Consider the following 19,079-nt stretch of genomic DNA (forward strand, 5'->3'; position numbering starts at 1 on the left):
CCTAAAGGACGTGTTCATTGTGGGGTGACAATCATCTTTGCTGTCACAAAATGCCACCACTATGAAGTAGCCTCTAGACGCTTAGGACACCATCACATTGGGCCAGAGCGCAGCGCTTTGAATCCTCTGTATTGTTGCTCTGTGCAATATGCAAAGAATTTGCTGAATAGTTTGCAGTGTTGTGCAGCTGTGCGAAAATCTTCCATGTAGTATATGAACTCATTAAATTCCCAATGACGGAAAGTAGCAGCTGGCAGAACTAGTCAGTTGGAGTTTGAGTAGCCTTTCCCTGACACAGCTGTTCCTTTCTGCTGAAAATAGCAACAAGCAGCGCATTTCCAGCAGCTTATCATTATTAAGCCACATCTTCAAAGCAGCATCATTTATTCACACACTTTTTGGCATTCACTCTCTTTTGTAAAAAAAGAAAAAAGAGAAAGTGAAGGTGATGGAAAGGCAAACATATTAACCGGACTCAAGTCTGCAGGAGAGCATGGAAAGGAGATAGTATTTCGCAAAAAAGGTGCAAGCTTAAAGACATCAGTATCTTAGACCTGTTAGATTTTTGAGAATGGGTGGAAAGAGGCAACAAACAACATGCATTGCTGTTAAAGGCAGACATATTATTCCCACATATGCGTTCTTTGGCCGATTCTTCCAGTTTGAGATATTGTTTTACCTTTATTATTTTTTATTTCATCCATTTGTTTCAGTATTTAAACCACGCAAGCAAACAGGGACGCAGGAAAGAACAAACAGAACAAGGATTTTTTTATTTATTATTCCTTGAGTGCTGTCATGAAGGCATCGATCTATTCATGAGCGTGGTATACAAGTGAATAAACAAAATGAATAAATTGCAGATTTGTAGTTAGAGTCATGCGGCCTGTTTCTTAGATGCAAGAAGTGTGGGATAATACTTTGAAAATATTTTATTCCAGGTTCCAGCAAGTTTGACGCAGTGTGGCTGCACAACGAAAAGGAAATCAAGTCGAGCAAGGACTTCCAATATGTCACCGAGGGCGACGTCTACAAGCTTGTGATTGCTGAAGTGTACCCCGAGGATAGCGGCACTTACACCTGTGAAGCTTTCAACGATGTAGGGGAAGCGTTCAGCACCTGCACTCTGGACGTCCTAGGTAAGTGCTGCTGCTTATTTGGAAGCATAGAGGTCAGGGATGGGATGAAAAGGAAGGCTGTCAGCACAGTGTTGGTGCCTTTCTTGCTTCTCGTCCTGTCCTCAAGCACCGTTTGCCCCTTGCAGTCCTATCATTTGTCTTTAAGATTTAGTGAATGACTTCTTTTGGCAAGCTGCACTGGAATTCTATCCCTAGGATGTTTGGGCATCCCTTTTGTGTGTGCATGTATGCTTTCACGAGAAGCTTCTGCCATTATGCATGCACGCACATCCAAGAAGTGCGTATGTTTTCTTACTATGCTGCTGGCATAGACAAGCTTATCTTAAACTGCATACAGTTCCCATTTCTCCTCAGAGCGTAGAGCTTTCCCAGTTCTCACGCAGTACAGTAAGGCATGCGAGAGAACCACACAGCCCTCTATAATGTATAATCTCGGTGCCTTTCAGTTCCAGGTGAGCCAATCGTGGGACCTGGATTCTCCATATATCCAAGGTCGACGACATCTGGAGAAGGCCAACCAGTCGTCTTCAAGTGTGTGACAGACAAGGAAGCTCTTGGAGGTTTGTACTAGTCAATTCCCTGGTTGCGCTGCATTTGCAGCATTCAGCACTATATTCTCTTCAGCTCTACTTTGGTAACTGGTGATATAGTGACATGTCCTTCTAAACTGAAAGTGAGACGCCATGCTTATAACATAGGAGGGTGGAAAAAGCGAGGGATGGAGCAAAAATATCCGCTTGTGTTTTTTTCGTAGCACCCTAAAAGCAACCGATCAGCACAGTCAGATGCAAATTGTTTTTTGTTTTTTACAGCTAACTGCCTTATGTTGATGGCCCTAGTCAACCCATAGCTTGGTATATATGCTAATTTTGTTGTGCAGAGTCTTATGTAGCAAGAGGAAGGGGATTGAGGAAGTGCATTTTATGAAACTTGATATCCAGATCTGAACATCTATGTGGCATAGTTTATGGCCACTTCAGTCTTCATTCAAAGGTCATAAATTTTTTCTTACTGTACCCATACGTTTGCAAATGCTGTTTGTTTAACGAATGTAGGTCAGCAAATTTTAATTCTTTTTTTTAAAAACTGACTACTTCCCAGCAGTAGTCCATATCATACCAGTCACAACGTGCAGAACAGAGCATAGAGAAGCTGCAAAAACAGTCTTTAGTCACTTTATTGAATGACTTAAGTGACACTGTGGAAACTTTCTTGCTGAACAAAGCATGCACAGTCTGTTGTGTTTACACTTCTACATCCATTTATTATCACTGCGATGAACGCAGAGAAATGCAGTGCCTAACTTGCTATTGTACTGATGTATTTGTGGCATCATGGGTATCATGAGTTGAATCATGTGCACTGATGCTAGCCAAGCATAGGACACTAGCCAAGCTGCTGTATGCACTGCCATCGTTACTAGTCTGGTTATTGAGCGATGAACGGTTGGGTGAAAACTAGCCAAAAAAGACGACCTTCCGGCTTAGTGTTGACGTTAATGTACCACATGGCACTGTACTGCGCCTGTTCCACAACCTCACGGCATGGCACGATGGCACCTGTCGCAGTTCGGTGGCTGAAAGATGGCCAGACCCTGGAGGAGAGTGCCCACTACAAGCTCGCCCAGGACGGCCGCACTTGCACGCTGACCATCACCCAGGCCACCGTGACGGATGTGGGCCAGTACCAGGTGGTCGCAAAGGACGCCAGTGGCGAGAGCACTGCCAGCTTTGCCCTCAACGTGGTCTCCGAGGCTGACCAGCTATGAGAGCCTCAATGCTGAGCTGGCATTTTTAATGGTACGTTACCGTTGCCAGTTCACTGTCACAGTGCTGCTGAGAACAGAAAGAAAACGGCACATGTCATGGTTAACAAAATACGGCACTGAGACGGCCTGACGGCAAAAGCCATGCCAGTGCATGATATGCCTTGCCTCTGCCTGTCTGTGGCAAGTGTCCGTCAAACCTGAATTCATTTGTCACATCTTGTATTACAGCATCGTGAAGGCCACAGTATTATTTAAACTATTGGCTTGTGGAGTTAATGAATTACATTTGTGTGAGGCTTGACATGAGGAAAAAAATTTATCCACATCTTATGAGCACCACTGTTACATGCATATTACATATTTGCATGTTACATATTTTTACATGCAACACTAATTTCAAGTGCGAAGGCATGTGTAAATTCTTCAGCTGTCAGTACATTGTTATGAGAGGGCAACTATCTCACGCAGGCAGAAACAGGATGAAACTGACACGTTGGAAATGACAGTGACAGCCATTGAAGTACTGAGGGAAATAAATAGCATGACATGCCACATGTACTCATATATGTTTCTTACGTAGTGCCGTAACCATGACTAAAGCCTAGCTTCTGAACAGTGCCTAAGCATCACAGGTGCAGCTCAAAATATAGTTGGAGAGCCATGTGTAAGGCCTCAGTGGCAGAAAATTTTAAATTCTGCGACTGCATATAGGATAATCCGCAATATATTCTGCATGAAAAATGACGTACATGCCTCAACATAACTCAACATGACTTACATACTCCATATGTACCTTCACTAAAATAGAATGTGGCTGAGGTAATTCGGGGTCAGGTAAGTAAATGCTTACTTGGAAAAATGACGCTTGTTTGCCTAAGTGCTCCCCAGCGACTGAATTATTTCTGAGAAAATGCCCCAGTGCACAATCCCGCACCTGCTGTTGCGAATGTGCGAGTGAGTGGGATGCAGTCACACAAATGTCTGGCACCCATCTGCCATTCGCTTTCATTCCTGAACTGCCTGGTAATGCAACAAGAGGAAGATATCAAAATGGATGCAGAGTGTTATTCAAGACAAGAAACATTCTTTGCCATTACTATTAATATTCCTTTTGGCAGATTCCAGTATCACGACTCTTCCAATAGAAGAGTGTGAGCTTGTCGCTAGAGCAGGAATGGTCGATGAGCTAGCTTGCTCGAGCATGCCAAAGGCATCAGCAGAACTACATTAATTACCCAAGGTTTACTTAAAGGAGAGTTAGGATTATTAAATTAGTCACATTCCCATTGTTTTTTCTACTGATATCCTGAACAACATGAAAAAAAAATATGGCTGCTAACACACAATTCCACGAATTTTGTGGAATTGGTCCCGTCAGTCCATGGATATTGCTGTTTGCAAAGGTACCTTTTAATGGTAGTGTTAAATCGTTACAAGCCCAAAATAAAGGGCCCGCCGCAATGGCTCAGTGGTTATGGTGCTCAGCTGCTGACCCAAAAGACGCAAAAACGGTCAAATTTTGAGGCTCGTGTACTGTGCAATGTCAGTGCACGTTAAAGAACCCCAGGCGGTCGAAATTTCCGGAGCCCTCCACTATGGCGTCCCTTTTAGCCTGATCCGCTTTGGGATGTTAAGCCCCATGAACCAAACCAAATCCAAATAAAGGTGTAACGGTCCTAAAAAAACACATTGTGTGTGTTAGTCAATGTTTGTCTGTACATACTAATTTATTGTTGCCTGTCCATTTTCTCTAAGCCTATCCTTTTACTTCTCGTCCCTTCTGCCTTTTCTAAGCCTGTCCTCTTTTCTGTCATCTTTCAGGTACATCATCTACGATGGAGTTTTCTTCTTTCAACGCTCTCTCTTTTCCTCCTACAAGAGCAAAAAAAAAATATTGCGGGGTGGCATAGCACAAAACAGCATTATCTCCCATCACTGATGGCCTTTTTTTTTTCTTTCTCTAACAATGACTCACTCATACGTAAGAAGCCGGCAAGGAGTGCGCAGACATGTAGTGTGTGGTGATGCCACCCCGCAATAGCAGACTGAATGTGCTACAGTATAAGCAAGAACATCTTTCAATTAAGCACACCGGAGGCAAAGCGAAGCTGAGTTACAAGCATATTAATTTACTTCGACCTAGGTTTTCTTGGCTTGCTGTTTTATTTCATTTTTTTTTCCCTCGCGCAATCTTTTCAATTTTTTGGAGTGTTCCCCTTTCTCTCCAGCCTGTCTTTGTGCCGAACTTCACCTTCTTTTCTTTTTTTCCCCTTCGAAGTAAAAGCTACACGACCGTGCATACAGTGACAGTACGCGCTGTTTGGCAGCTAAACGTGTTTTGACTTCCATCACGGCCTGCATAGCTCGTGCACTTTAACCGAAATTCACGCCAAGATGAAAAGTGCTGGTTGATTGCGATCTTGAAATCATGCACTAGGAATTCAGAAGGTGGGGGCAGCTTCTGAAATAAGTGCCGAGCTAAGGCCGTGTAGAAGTGAAAACAAGTTTAGCGGAACAGCAGCCGTTTGTAGCTTGAACGTCATATTACGGGCATATGTGAATAAAAGAGAAGTCGGTGTATGCTCTGGCCTGGTGTCTTCTTTTCTTTTGTTTGTGCTTTGGGTCGCTGTAGAGCAGCACCAACCACCACCACAAGTGGCATCTAATCTCTATTCATATGTGTCGATGACCTCTCAGGAGTGCAGGAAATTCAATTATGGTAGTACATTTTGGCATGCAGTAAATGCTCACATGCTTTAGTTAGTGAAGCATACACATAGGCACAAATTTGTGGGTAATAGAGCAGGTGTATGGTCTTTCCTAGTGTCTTCTTTTCTTTTGTTTGTGGTTTGGGTTGCTGTAGAGGAGCACCAACAACTACCACATGTGGCATCTGATCTCTACTCATATGCGTCGATGACCTCTCAGGAGTGCACAAAATTCAGAGCTACGGTATAACACTTCAGCACGCAATAAATGCTCTCGTGCTGTAGTTAGTTAAGCAGGCACATAGGCATAGATTTGTGGGTAATGGTACTAGAATTGTTCCTTCTTTTAGGCTAACCCCGAAAGCGCTAACTTTCTCACTGTAAAGCAGTTCAGTAGTGTTAGCTACCTAATAAAAAAACGCCAAAGAAACTGTGCACCGTATACTTTCCAAGGAGACGTAAGTAACTATTCTACAGTCATGAGAGAAGCCAACAGCCACAGAAACCAAGGAGCACAGGGGATTTTTTAATTAATTTATTTTTTTGTGGTGCTGATCAAGTAAGAATATTACTGAATATGTTGTCGCTGAAAGCTAATTGATTAGAAAAGGAGAAGAAAAAAAAAAAGTCAGTGTTTCATCCACTTGTCACTCAAGGACCAAGCAGGATAGATGAAACAAAGATGCCTGAATATTAAACAAATGAGGGACAAGGAATTTGACAGCTTTTAGTATGGTTCGGTTTGCAGCCACTCAAGTATATACTGTCCATATTTGCACTGATCCAGGAATCAAGACATTTCAATTTTGACCGAGTTACTTAAATCTTGATGCACAGGTTACATCCTAACCAGCTTGAGTGTGGTCGTATGACACACATTTAAGAAAAAGATGCAGCAATGGCATAGAGGTATATCATGGTGCCTCACATGCAAAAGGACCGTGATTCGAATTCCAGTCCCACCACAATTCTCCACTGAAAAAAAAGAAAGAAAAATCTGAGTGTCGACGAAATTGAGTAGCCAGGCCTGGGGTGTATCGGAGCCCACATCTCTTCTCACCAGAACAGGAATTAGACACTTTGGTGTAGTACATGGCCACCAATACCTGTATGAATACAATCAACAGCGGCTGCAGAGCAACTGACCGAGGCAGCAGCCAGACTTGTGTACAGTGGAGGGTGCTAGGAATCTCTGGCTGCTGACAGGCCGTCACTGGAAACAGGAGCTGGCAACGTTTAATGCTATAACCTTATCCAGCGAGGCTAGCCTAGCAGTGCTGTTTTGGGAACTAGCGAGTATTAAATGGGATGTCAAAGGGCTTAGTCAAGTTAGAAGGACAGATTAAGCATATTAAGTCTAAGCATATTAAGCAAATTAAGATTAAGCACAGGGCAGGCACGCACGTAATATGCCATTGTAATATGCCATTGTACAGAACTAGGTATAGGATTCTTGGTTAATAAGGGTATAGCTGGCAACATGGAGGAATTCTATTGCATTAACAAGAGGGTGGCAATTATCATAAGGTACAAACTGAGGTGGTACAGGCTACACACTTATATCCGATAATGATGACCAGATAGTAGAAAGTTTCTATGACAACATGGAACCATGAGTTAAGTAAAATAGGAGTACACTGCTGATAGGCAACTTAAATGCCATGGCAGGCAGGAAGTAGACAGAGGAAAAGGAAGGCAAGGGGTGATCATGGCATACGTTCTAGGAATGACAGAGGGTAGTTACTGGTGGCACAGAATGAATAAGTTATAGAAAATAAATATCTTCTTTTGCAAACAGGAGAACCGGAAGTGGACATGGAAGAGACCGAATGGCGAGACTAAAAATGCAATACTGTGCATATATCCCGGCATAGTGCAGCATGTGGAGGTGCTTGGTAAGGTGAGATGTAGTGACCACGGATGGCAAGGTCTCGAATTATCCTACATTTAACAGAGATTGAAGGAAACTAGTAAGGAAAACCACAACAGCAAGTTAGCGGTAAGAGGGAAAGTAGAGGAATCAGGATTTAGCTGCAGAACAGGCTTTCTGTCATGGAGGATGGAAAGAATTTAATAAAAGGCCATTACATCGCATTTTAGCTCATCGTCTCAGCGCACTTGTGTTGCAAAGGCCGAGGCGAGCTGACAGTCTCATGTCATGCAAGGCTGCTGGCAGCTGACAGATGTGCCACTGATGATGCTGCATAATGAGCTAAAGAATTCCAGAAGTTCTTGCAAAAGCACTTGATTCCTGGCACACCTTTTGTCACGCAGCTCATTGAGGGCCTCTCCTAGCCTTTACTTCATACATTCCGCTTTAACAGAGGACAGTGACCTTATTTTAAAGGAGGTAAATGATTATCTCTCAGATATCATTACGAAGTGTGCAATGGAAGAGGGGGTAGGTTAGCTAGGCAGGATACCGGTAAGCTTTCTCAAGAGACGAAAGATCCAATTAAGGAACACCGAGCCAAGGGAGCCTGTAACCTCGTAGATAGAATAGAATTGGAAACTGCAATGGTGGTGTAGCGGTTTGAGCATCTGCCTTGCATGCGGGAGGGGTGGGGTTCAATCCGCAGTGCTGCCGGGTACCCACCAGTAATACAGTAGGTACAAACTTTCCTCTGGCCTGATGCTCAGCTTCTTTGGAGTGAAATGCTTGGGAGATGGTTCATTGACCCCATCTTGAGTAGACAGAAACACTTATACCATGGAACTCTTTGACCACAGATGCCTTTGTGCCATAAAATTCATCATCATCAGAATATAACTAGCAGATATAGTTAATAAGCGTCGTAAGGTAAGTGACACTAGGAATCACAATATGCAGAGAACTGAGCATGCTCTAAGGAACGGAGGTAGCCTGAAAGCGGTCAAGAGAAAACTAGGCATAGGCGAAAATCAGATGTATGTGCTAAGAGACAAGGAGGGCAACGTCATCACCAATATGGATATGACAGAAGCCAACAGCCACAGAAGCCAAGGGGCACAGGGGAATTTTTTTTTAATTTATTTATTTATTTTGTGGTGTTGATCAATTTAGAATATTACTGAATATGTTATCGCTTAAAGCTAATTGATTAGAAAAGCAGAAGAAAAAAGTAAAAAAAAAATTACCGACGATTACATTACTTCCTAATGCGAAATTTGAGCGCAGCAAATAAGCTGTTTCACCTTTTCGATAGTGAGTCAACCCCAGCTGCGGAGTTGGTTTCAGGGACAACGCCGCCGATGCCGACACAAACAATATGATACCCTCGCTTCCGCAGCGCTAAGAACCAGGTCTAGCCGTGGGAAGGTGGTCATGTATTCGTCGACGTGCCGGGGCCTACGTGAAATAACCGGCGCGTCGGCAACTGAAGAGCACCCTATCCGCCACACAAGAACAGGGGGGGACCCTTTCCTCCTCTTTCTGCATGGCGGCGACGGTGTTCTATGCAGTCACGTTATCTTGACTCTCTAGCGGCGTCAGCGGCATCCAGCGGTATCAGTCGGTCGCTGCTAGCGCTGGGGGGATGAAAGGGGGGCGGAGCTGGTTACGAGGCCGACGACGACGCGAAACCCAGGAACGGACGCCAAAGAGCTGCGCTCTAAAACAACCACATGCCGCCGGTGGGATCCGAACCCACGACAATATGGATATGGTAGTTAAAAGTAACTGAAGAATTCTACACAAATATATACAGCAGCCAATGTAATCAGGACGTAAATGAGATAGGCAGTATCACACGGCATTGAGACATCCGCTAGTAATGAAAGAGGAAGTAAAGAAAGCTGTAAAGAAAGCTGTAGGAGCAATGCAAATGGGGAAAACAGCTGGTAAGAATCAGGTAACAGCAGAACTGTTGAAGGACATACGGTGCGGAGATTGTGCTAGGAAAACTAGCCGCCCTATATACGCAGTGCCTTATGACCTCGAGTGTATTGGAATCTTCGAAGAATGCTATCATCATGTTAATCCACAACAAAGGTGACATCAACGAATTGAAAAATTAGCCCTTTCAGCTTACTGCTCGTTGTCTACAGAGTATTTACTATGGTGGTTACTGTGAAATCAGAGCAACCTTAAACTTAATCAATCAAAAAGGACCAGGCTGTTTTCGTTAAGACTACCCTACAACAGACTATATGCACACTATTAATCAGGTGAGAGAGAAATGCTCAGAATACAGTCAAGCCCTATATACAGCCTTCATAGGTTACACAAAAGCATTCGTTTCTGTTGAAACCTCGGCAGTCATACAAGCAATTCAGAACCAGGGTGTAGAAGAGCCATGTATAAAAATACTGGAAGATATCTATGATGGCTGCACAGCCACTATAGTCCTCCATAAAAAAATAAAATTTCAAAATGAAGGGTTTCAGGGAGGGAGACATGACCTCTCCAATGGTACTCACCGTGGGTTTACAGGAGGCATTCAGAGATCTCGACTGGAAAGAGCCGCGGATTAAGAGTTAATGGTGAATAGCTTTGTAATCTGTGATTTGCTGGTGGCATTGTATAGCTAAATAACTTGGGAGACAAACTGCAAGGCATGATCAACGACGCAGAAAGGCAAAGCAGAATAGTGGGTCTAAAAATTATTATGCAGAAAACTACAACACAGATACGAACCTCGTGTTAAATGAATACGAGAATAAGAACGAGGTGGAGTGCATTTGGCAGGTACTCCGAGATCATGAATTGCACTTTACCGATATTCCTTTAGAGTATATAGGGCCCTTCGTTTTCGGGTTTTATTTTTTCCAGAATTGGGCGGGGGGGCATTGGGGCAATGCTTTTCCAAGCTCAAATTTGGTTGAAAATCTGGTTAGTCAAAAAATTTCCATCGTTTGGGTTTTTTGGGCAATCTTTAGCAGCACAAGTCAGTTTACTATAACAGTGTGTTTCAGAGCACAGCTTTTATGCACCTGTTCCTGCATTGAGCGGTATGCCTCAGCCTCGGCGTAACCACACTCCGAGCGCAGCAGAGAAGGAAAGCAGAGGAGAAGGGAAATGGTGGCAGCGTGCAGAGTACAGACTAGTAGAGTGCGCCACCGTCGGCTCGCAGATGGTGTCACCAATAAAGTATGCATCGCTCCCCAGAGATGGCGCCACTGCAGCGCACTCTGGCCGTTCGGCCGAGGCGAGGCTCATCAGCAGCGGATCGCTGTGCGCGCTGCCCAAGTCAAAATGCAGAGCCAGCTTCATTTGACACCGCATGTTCAGTATGCAATTGCTTCATCATCATCATCATCATCATCAGCCTGACTGCGCCCACTGCAGTGCAAAGGCCTCTCCCTTGTTTGTCCAATTAACCCTGTCCAACCCTTGGGAAAGCTTGTCGGGCACTGTCCGACAGCAAGCCAGAATTACCGTGTTGCATTATCGGGAGGGGCCCCGGCTAGGGACTGCAGAGGGGTAAATTTTTTTTCCCACTTCATGACTGAAATGAATTCTTCGATCACCGTTTGCAAGCGAATAGAGGTGCAAGCCCAGACTTTGGGATTTGTGTGTAAAAATTAGTCTGCATCACCGCAGTCTGCTTGAGAAAATAGCTGATGAATGCAACACCTGTCCTTCATTTTTTCGACCTTTTCTAGTTTATAAAAGTGCCATTTCTATCGAAAGTCGTGTCTTTGCCGTTACAATGTCGTTATCCAACAACCTCAGTGTACTTTAAGTTGTGGTCATTTAAGAATCAGCTTTTATGGTCGTTCATGTGTTTCCATGTTCCAAATCTCCACAGCTCATCATCATCATCAGCCTGACTATGCCCACAGCAGGACAAAGGCCTGTCCCATATCTCTCCAATTAACCCTGTCCTGTGTCAGCTACTGCCACCCTATCCCCGCAAACTTTATATCATCATCATTTATTGTACTCTTAAAGATCCCGTCTGGTACATTACATAAGGAAGAAAAAGACAGTGGTGTGAAGCGGTTGTACAAAAGCATGCGAACATAAAAAGCAGAAAAATAAAAAGAATAATGAAATTAATGGCGGTAAATTAACGGCAGGTAATCCAAGTAACACAAAAATATGTGGCAAACAAAGCAGTAGTATGTAAAATTAAACATTAAAATGTGCAGAAATTAAATAAGTGGGAAAATGCTTGTAGGGGATGACACAATGACACAAGCAGTTAAAATTGCAGGCAGAGCAGCGCGAGGGAGGTAGCTGCAGTTGGTTCGAGTGTGTTAGTAGCTGCCTAAACCTGGTGGGATTAGATTCGATGAGAATGATCTCAGGAAGATTGTTCCATTCTTCTATGGCGAAGGGAAGGAAAGATTTGTTGAAAGCGTTGGATGAGCCGTGCAACTGCTTAATGCTGAGGGAGTTGAATAATAGGCAAGGTGAGCGCAAGGGAGCATGTAACGAAGTTTACATGCGCCCTCGTTTACAAACTTCTTAATCTCATCCACCCACCTATCTTTCTGCTGGCCCCTGCTACGCTTCCCTTCACCTGGAATTCAGTCTGTTACCCTTAAAGACCATTGATTATCTTAAAGACCATTGATTATCTTGACTTCGCAATTACATGCCCTGCCCATTTCTTCTTGATTTCGACTAGAATGTCATTAACCCATGCTTTATCTCTGACCCGCTTGGCCCTCTTCCCATCTCTTCACGTTACACCTATAATTTTTCTTCCCATAGCTCGCTGAATATGGTGCTGAATACAGCTCATATTCAGCACCAAATCTTTAACAGACCTCTCATCATCATCATCATCAGCCTGACTACGCCCACTGCAGAGCAAAGGCCTCTCCCATGTCTCCCCGATTAACCCTGTCCTTCGCCAGTTGCGGCCACTGTATCCCCGCCAATTTCTTAATCTCATCCGCCCACCAAACTTTCTGCCGCCACCTGCTACACTTGCCTTCTCTTGGAATCCACTCCGTTACCCTTAAGGACCAGCGGTTATCTTGCCTTTGCCCTGCCCAAGCCCACTTCTTAGTACATGCCCGCCCTTTAGTACTGTATACGCCTCATCTGTCCTCCTAACCTCACTAAGCCCTATGACATCCCAATTAATACCCGATAATTCCTCTCACTCAGAGAAAACAGTTCATTACACCTGAATAGCCCTTCACTTTCAGAGGCAAGGCAGACAAGCGCATTTCCCGCACATTTCCACCACTGCTTCTGGAACAAAAACAGGCCAGAACCAAGACATAAGAGTTATAACTTTATTCTGGAGATCTCAAAAAATCCAGGATTGCACACTTCAAACAAAAGCTTCCACATTGTGCGTTCACTTCAAAGCCAATTTCGTAGGTCACAGACATACGGCAAACTGCTCAAAAAAGCTGCATTTCACACGGTGTGCGTTGACTGCTTTCGCTGTACGCGTCAAGCTTTTGAAAAAACGAGCCCCCGATACGACGTTGCGTCGTCCCCTCCCTGGACCGGCTAGGTTTTCGACATGCAATCCACAAGTACATGTAGTTTGGCTCAAAGCAGCAGTGACGACAATACTGTCAGAAATTGCAATGTGGGGAAGCACGTGAATGCAGCTACAAGAGGACGAAAAAAAAGAGCAAATTTTTTCTCAAGTGCCGTTCTTCACAAAATAGGCACAATAAATCCCTCTTAAATGCATAATGCCTCGTCAGTGGACCAGCCACAAACAGGACACATTTGCACACGCCCCGGCTTCTTTGTACTAGAGACAAATCAAACAAATTCTGCAGCTGAGGCAACGAACAAAGTTTGAGCCGATCCTAAAACGGAAAATGAAGCAGGTTTTTGCTTTCGAATAGATCGGGACACTTCCGTAAAACGGCAACAAGGTAGGTTAGGTTATTTGTAAAGAAAAAAAAAGAACGGAAGGTTAATAACACGCAAAACCTGAGTGAGATTACAAGCTAGATGCAGTGTGTCCCTACAGTATGTTATGAACCCCAGCTGTTCACACGACTAGCATTCTTTCTTTTTTTCCTCAAAATATATAATCCCATTCTTTTGTTAAGTGAGTTCTGCGTGGGTAATGGTTCTCCCGTCTAAACGTCTCAAGCATTCGGTGCGGGCCGTTCGCACCGCACCAGAGGCCAGCTCGGCACAGTGGGGGCCCGCGAGAAGTATACCTCTCATTCTTATAGAGGAAAAGTAGAAATATAGGGGAAAAAAATATTGAATAGAACACAACGACTGCTTAGATCCTCCCTAGCAGTGCTATCTTCTTCATATGGTAAGTAAACCCTGTGTAAAAAAAGGACTAAGAAGTAAAGAAAAACAGCTGCACTGAGAGCAACACTCCTAGATGTAGCAGCAGTGCTAGAAGTCAGCTTGAGGGGCTTCGTCTAGTACGCAGCGCCTTTCAACCCATGGGTGTGCTCCGGTCCCTCCGGTCACCGGTTAAGAAGACGGCAATGCAGACAGCTCACAGATGCTCCATGTGCGGTCCACATCGATGCAGCTGCGGTGCTCCAAACCAGCACCACCTTTTACATTCCAACGAAACCATTAATCAAAAAGCTCGTTTGTACCAAAGTAGACTGTCTTTCAACTACAAAATGCCACACGTTGCTGATTATAAAGCTTTCCTGAATGGCAGAACAGAGACTGCCTGCTATGCCAGAACGAACAGGAACACACCCTGTGCTTCCATCGGCCAAAGCGGACACTTATGTCACGTGCGATGCATTTGGGTGTCACGGTGTCGAAGTTTAAATGCAACCTGCTGCAAGCTACTTGTGCGGCGAACCTAGAGCCCGCCCGTTAAGGGTCGTTGAACCAGCAACAACCCGCAGGCACTGGGCAGGAGGTCCTGCGCTTCAGGTGCAGTTTCGCTACGAGAGTGACACCGCCACCACTGTCCCAATCTGCCTCGATCGGGAAAGTATCAATCCTTTGTCCCTTTCTTTGCCAGCCCTGAAGCAACGATGGGCCCCTGTGCTTGCCAAGGGCACTGAACACTCGAGAGAAGAAAAAAAAATACTTCGGAGTGCCTCTACAGGTTCATGGCTGTGCGACAGTCAACATCCTTTTTTCCTTTCGCTGCTGGGTGCCGACTTACCCCAGCCTAAATGAGAGAACACGGGAAAACGCCCAACACGAAGCCAGAGCTCGACTTCCATGCACATAACTGCTCACAACACTAGTCAGTGCGCCATCACAGCTGGCCGGCACAATAATACAAGGCAGCTTTGAGCTAAACGTTAAAAACTATTCTAGCAACTGCTCCACCAATCGCTCCGAGCAGATGTGCAAATGCACAAGTCCACAACCGATACCTTAGCGTCTGCATGTCGCCCCAAGTTCTTTGGCACACAGGCATATTGCCGACCAGATCTGGTAATGTACTGAAGACAGGCGACAGCATGCAAATGTTGCTAAGACAAAGAAAAAAAAATATAGCCACAGCACCACAACACCATCCCTTTGAACTGCAAGTTGATATGCACTTCTAAATACAATCCATTCTCAAAAAAACCTACTGCCAAAATTGTCCACATCCGTGACTCGCAATCCTCTGGACATTTAAATGCTCTTTTCAACAGCATAAAACAAACCCTTACCTCCATAACTAAACACTGTTCAAGCACTAGAACACTACGATCTAGCAACCACTGTCAGCAGCTGACAGAACATACCTATAAAAGACAAACAGTGACACAAAACTTGAGATTTTCAGCCAGCGAAAGCGCTGCTTGATGGCACACGCTGCAGCAATTTCCTGCCAGCATACAATTAAAGCAGCTCGAGACCTGGTGCACAGCCATGAACCCAAGAAAGCAAGAGACCGAGAAGTGCGGCATCCAGTGATCTCCGTCTCATACAATTTCGTCTGGATTATGCAAGACAGCCACAGTGGTGATGCTAACAGGAATGCGTGACAGAGCCTACACCAAAAGCAAGTGGGCCTGTGTGTGCAATGCTCTTTTTTCAAATTACCGCGTTGGTTTTTGCGGTGCTGAGCACGAATTAAAAACTGCCAAGAGAACTTTAGCTTCACGTTAGCTTAGCTAAGGGCTAGCTTAGGAGAGCTAGGCCTAGCTTTGCTAAGCCTAAGAGTTAGGCTTAGCTAAATCTAGCCTGGCCAGGAAGTAAGGCTTAGCTTAGGGCAGCTCAGCCTTAGCCTCGCCTAAAATACAGACGAACCGTGGGGGAACATGGCACGGCTCTGAATGCACGCTCCAGCCAGACGCTGAGTTCACTTTGATGCCAGCTGCACACTCAAGTGCTTCAGAGTGCCTTGCACAATCCACACAAGTTGCGCCAGAGATCAGTGGGTGGCCCACTTAGATAAGCAGGCCATGGTATTTGGCCCGCGGATACTTGGTGGTGAGCTGGGGCCACTGGACCACAAAGTGGTCCGACAGGTGGTACAGGATTCGCCCCGATATTGACAGCGTCTCCACCCGGCAGAAGCTCTCCACAAACACCACCGTTGTCCGTGTCACGCCCAGCACCTGCAAAAAAGCAAGCATGAAGGTTGCTGCTAGCATGACGTCGCAGCTACAGTGCTGGTAGACGAACAGTTGTCTGCTCTGAAGTTGTCTCCACGACCGCTGTGCACGGTCGGACTGAAAGGGAGGGGGAATGACATCCCTTCGCCGAGCCGTTGCCAGCGTTCAGCAGCCGGTTTCTACGCACGGTGAGGCCACCAGAAGTAAACAAACTAGGTGGCACCGTGTGACGTTTTCATGGATGGAGCGCTGTTCTTTATTTTTTTCGGGGGTACGCCGGAGTTATGAGTTCACGTAGTATAGGAGTGAAGACATTTCTAAGCACAGCTATCTTCGGTGTTACTGAAGCCAGCTCAAAAATTCTTGCAGTGAGGTGATGAGTGATGGCATACGTATCCCTTGTCTGCTTTACTTAACCTCGGTCAATGTCATTTCCTAGTCCCTTTAAGTTGTAGCCCAGATTAGTCAGTAATTTATCTCGCTTTTGATGCATTACTGTGGCAGTGAGCACAGAATATAAGCTAGCAATGACCACATCTAGTTTTACAACAGAAATGTTACTCACAGCTAGCAGAAATGACATCAGCACAATGGGCACGCAAGTTCCTGGACCATTGCAGATTATCTGTAAACCACAAATAAACAAGAATAAACAGTAGCATCACAAGTAGACAAGTATGCAGTCAAATAGGCATAGTACTATGAAGGAAAAAAAATTCAAGCCTAAGTTACAAGATAATCCCGATCCTAAGCTCGATCAACTGCAAAGGTATTCCATTCGTGACCCTTCATACATTCCCAGAGCAACACATGTGAAGATGTGAAGTCCACAGTGTAAATCTGCACGATGCACAACACAGAAATGAAAGCGAACTAAGGATATGTCTGCAAGAATGACAATGTCAGTCATCTAATCTCTACGTATAAGTGAAAAATGCTCACAACATCTGGTGCATGACGCAGAAGGATGGGTGCCGATGCCAAGATCGCGTAAAAAGTAGTAGGCACCGTGGTCAACCAGGACTGGTGCAACTCTCGGCTTCTTGGAATGCGCTCGACAACATAGTCAGAAGGTTCATCAGCCTGAAATATATGATGCAAACCTGCATCACCACACTGTGAGCAGAACACTTCGGTAATTGTTTATGCCAAGAAAAACAGTTGAGCTCCCTCAACCCATATGAGCAACGACGTGTAAAATCATCAACGAAGTAAACCTGACGTACCTTTCCTTACGTCATACCCACCTTTACATTATTCATAAAATATGTTACCCTTAGAAGAGTAAAATTTCTATAATACCCTCACAGGTACGTATACCTCATCCCACACTGACCACCAAACAAAAGTAGGCGCATCGAACTGGCCAAACAGTGCTCACTTCAAGAGCTAGTGGGTCCTGGGACAGCCTTTCTGCCTCCATTTACATCACTGACAATCTTCTTCAAGTCACAATTAGTGCAGGCATTTTCAGTGGCTTTCTGTATGCTCCTGTACACATCGATGCGTTCATACACTGCTTGACACCGAACTGCCCTCACGAACAGAAGAAGCATTAGTGCTTGACTTTATAAAGCTTCAACTCAGTAACCTTGTCAGTGCCACAACAGCGAGCAGCCCTTGGGGTGACATTCTGGATGACTCAAGGACTCGTCTTTCCCACACCTTTGCGGTATGGGCAGTATTGCCTTTTGCTTACCATGCATACCCGTGTCACCAGCAAAGAATGCTAAATAAAAGTTATTATCAATGAACTGGCATCACATCCAGCTTGCGTTGTGGTTTCAATATGTGCCACTAAACTATCGCAATTCACTCAATGTAGTACGCTCTCAAATATACTAGGACCACTGTTTTCAAGGTGCAAACCGTTGAAGCACCAAAACCCACTGAACAGCCTTGACGCTCACGGGCCCAATAGCAAGCACACAGAATGAGTGCGGCGAGGCCCGTGAAGAAGGTAAGGACAGGCTCACCTCTGGACTATCACTCGCGTCCTTCTTCGACGAGAGGAATCTCAGGAGCAAAACCTGCGAGGATGATGCCACTCGCCACATCTCCAACTGCTTGGCTTTATCGGCGCTCATGGGGTCCGTCGTGGCCGTCACGTAGACACGTGGGCTGTACGACGTCGTCGATATGTTCTCCACCAGCTTAAGCATCTCGAATGTGTGGCCGCCTGCGTAGCAGATCGTAAAAATGAACGTTCATCCAATGGGTCTCCATAAAAAAAAACCGCCCGGATGCTTACGAAGCACTGACGTGGTATCCGCAGAGTACACACACGGTGCATTAATCGCACTACTAATCATTTGTCCGTTTTAACCGCTGCAGTTTACAGACTGTACCACATGGCGGTGAAATAAATTACTCTCTGGATGGGTCACGGGTCGTAGTCGTAAGTTGCACGCAGCAATGACCAGTCGTAAATCTGCGATCCTTATCTAAACAGCAGCAAGGAAGATTTGAACAGACTGCTCTGCAGCAACATCGCGAAGAACCAAAACACAATCCTGCAGCTACTTGCAATGACGTGCAAACAGCGGCATTGTATATACACTGCATCATCCGCCGCCAACGGAGCGTTGTTTACGGCGGGGTACAACGTGATTGCGAAATTAATCGGTGGACGCTTACCTGATCCCAACACGACCATCAACTTGGCAGGTTTGCTGCGGGGAACTTTGCGAGCGTCGGCGGCATGTCTGATTCTCACCAGGACCCAAACAACCCGAAAAAGCAGGATGACCGCCAGAGATGCGATCAGGTGTTGGAGGTAGGTCGCGTAGGCGAATGCTTCCATCGGACGCGCGCGATCGGCAGCGTTGGCTGCAGAACTGAAACTGGCGAGGTGATGTCCACGTAGTTACTTTTTATCCGGATCCTCGCTCGGCGGCGCTACATCTTTGACTGTCGCCGGCTTTCTCGAGCGCTTCTCACGCTTCGTCGCTTATCGTGCACTAAGTTGCAGCACGCTGGACTTAGCTGCAGCGCATAATTTCGCACTATCCGAGGCTCACGCGTACGTCACTTCACCGCTGAAGCCATAATGGTGTCATGGTGGCTCCA

At 45.3% G+C, this 19,079-nt stretch overlaps 2 protein-coding genes across 2 annotated transcripts in view; one reads left to right on the top strand and one right to left on the bottom strand.

Annotated features, from left to right (window-relative positions):
- bt (projectin protein bent) overlaps nucleotides 1-5,487 on the top strand; it is a 221,564-nt gene extending 216,077 nt beyond the window's left edge. The window contains exons 131-134 of the mRNA XM_089548430.1: nucleotides 942-1,139; nucleotides 1,586-1,699; nucleotides 2,708-2,938; nucleotides 4,729-5,487. Of these exons, the coding sequence (XP_089404556.1) occupies nucleotides 942-1,139; nucleotides 1,586-1,699; nucleotides 2,708-2,907 (512 nt within the window). The 3' untranslated portion in view covers nucleotides 2,908-2,938; nucleotides 4,729-5,487. The remainder of the gene's footprint in view (nucleotides 1-941; nucleotides 1,140-1,585; nucleotides 1,700-2,707; nucleotides 2,939-4,728) is intronic.
- Nucleotides 5,488-12,774: 7,287 nt separating this feature from the next.
- Alg14 (ALG14, UDP-N-acetylglucosaminyltransferase subunit) lies at nucleotides 12,775-19,072 on the bottom strand. Its single transcript, XM_089548442.1, has 5 exons — nucleotides 18,648-19,072; nucleotides 17,987-18,189; nucleotides 16,953-17,093; nucleotides 16,576-16,635; nucleotides 12,775-16,013 (listed from the first exon to the last, which is right to left on the bottom strand). The coding sequence occupies exons 1-5, from the start codon at nucleotides 18,811-18,813 to the stop codon at nucleotides 15,843-15,845; spliced, it is 741 nt and encodes a 246-aa protein (XP_089404568.1). The 5' UTR covers nucleotides 18,814-19,072; the 3' UTR covers nucleotides 12,775-15,842.
- Between the last annotated feature and the right edge of the window lie 7 nt (nucleotides 19,073-19,079).

The sequence above is a fragment of the Amblyomma mixtum genome, chromosome 1, assembly GCF_055824585.1.
Source record: "Amblyomma mixtum isolate Tamu chromosome 1, ASM5582458v1, whole genome shotgun sequence".
NCBI lineage: Eukaryota > Metazoa > Arthropoda > Arachnida > Ixodida > Ixodidae > Amblyomma > Amblyomma mixtum.

Bases quoted from the DNA above. Each gene is read 5' to 3' on its own strand.
- Alg14 (XM_089548442.1), bottom strand. From the start codon at position 18,813: ATGGAAGCATTCGCCTACGCGACCTACCTCCAACACCTGATCGCATCT. The intron at 18,190-18,647 runs GTAAGCGTCCAC...TCTGCTACGCAG, and splicing joins GATGGTCGTGTTGGGATCAG to GCGGCCACACATTCGAGATG. The intron at 17,094-17,986 runs GTGAGCCTGTCC...CATATATTTCAG, and splicing joins ACGCGAGTGATAGTCCAGAG to GCTGATGAACCTTCTGACTA.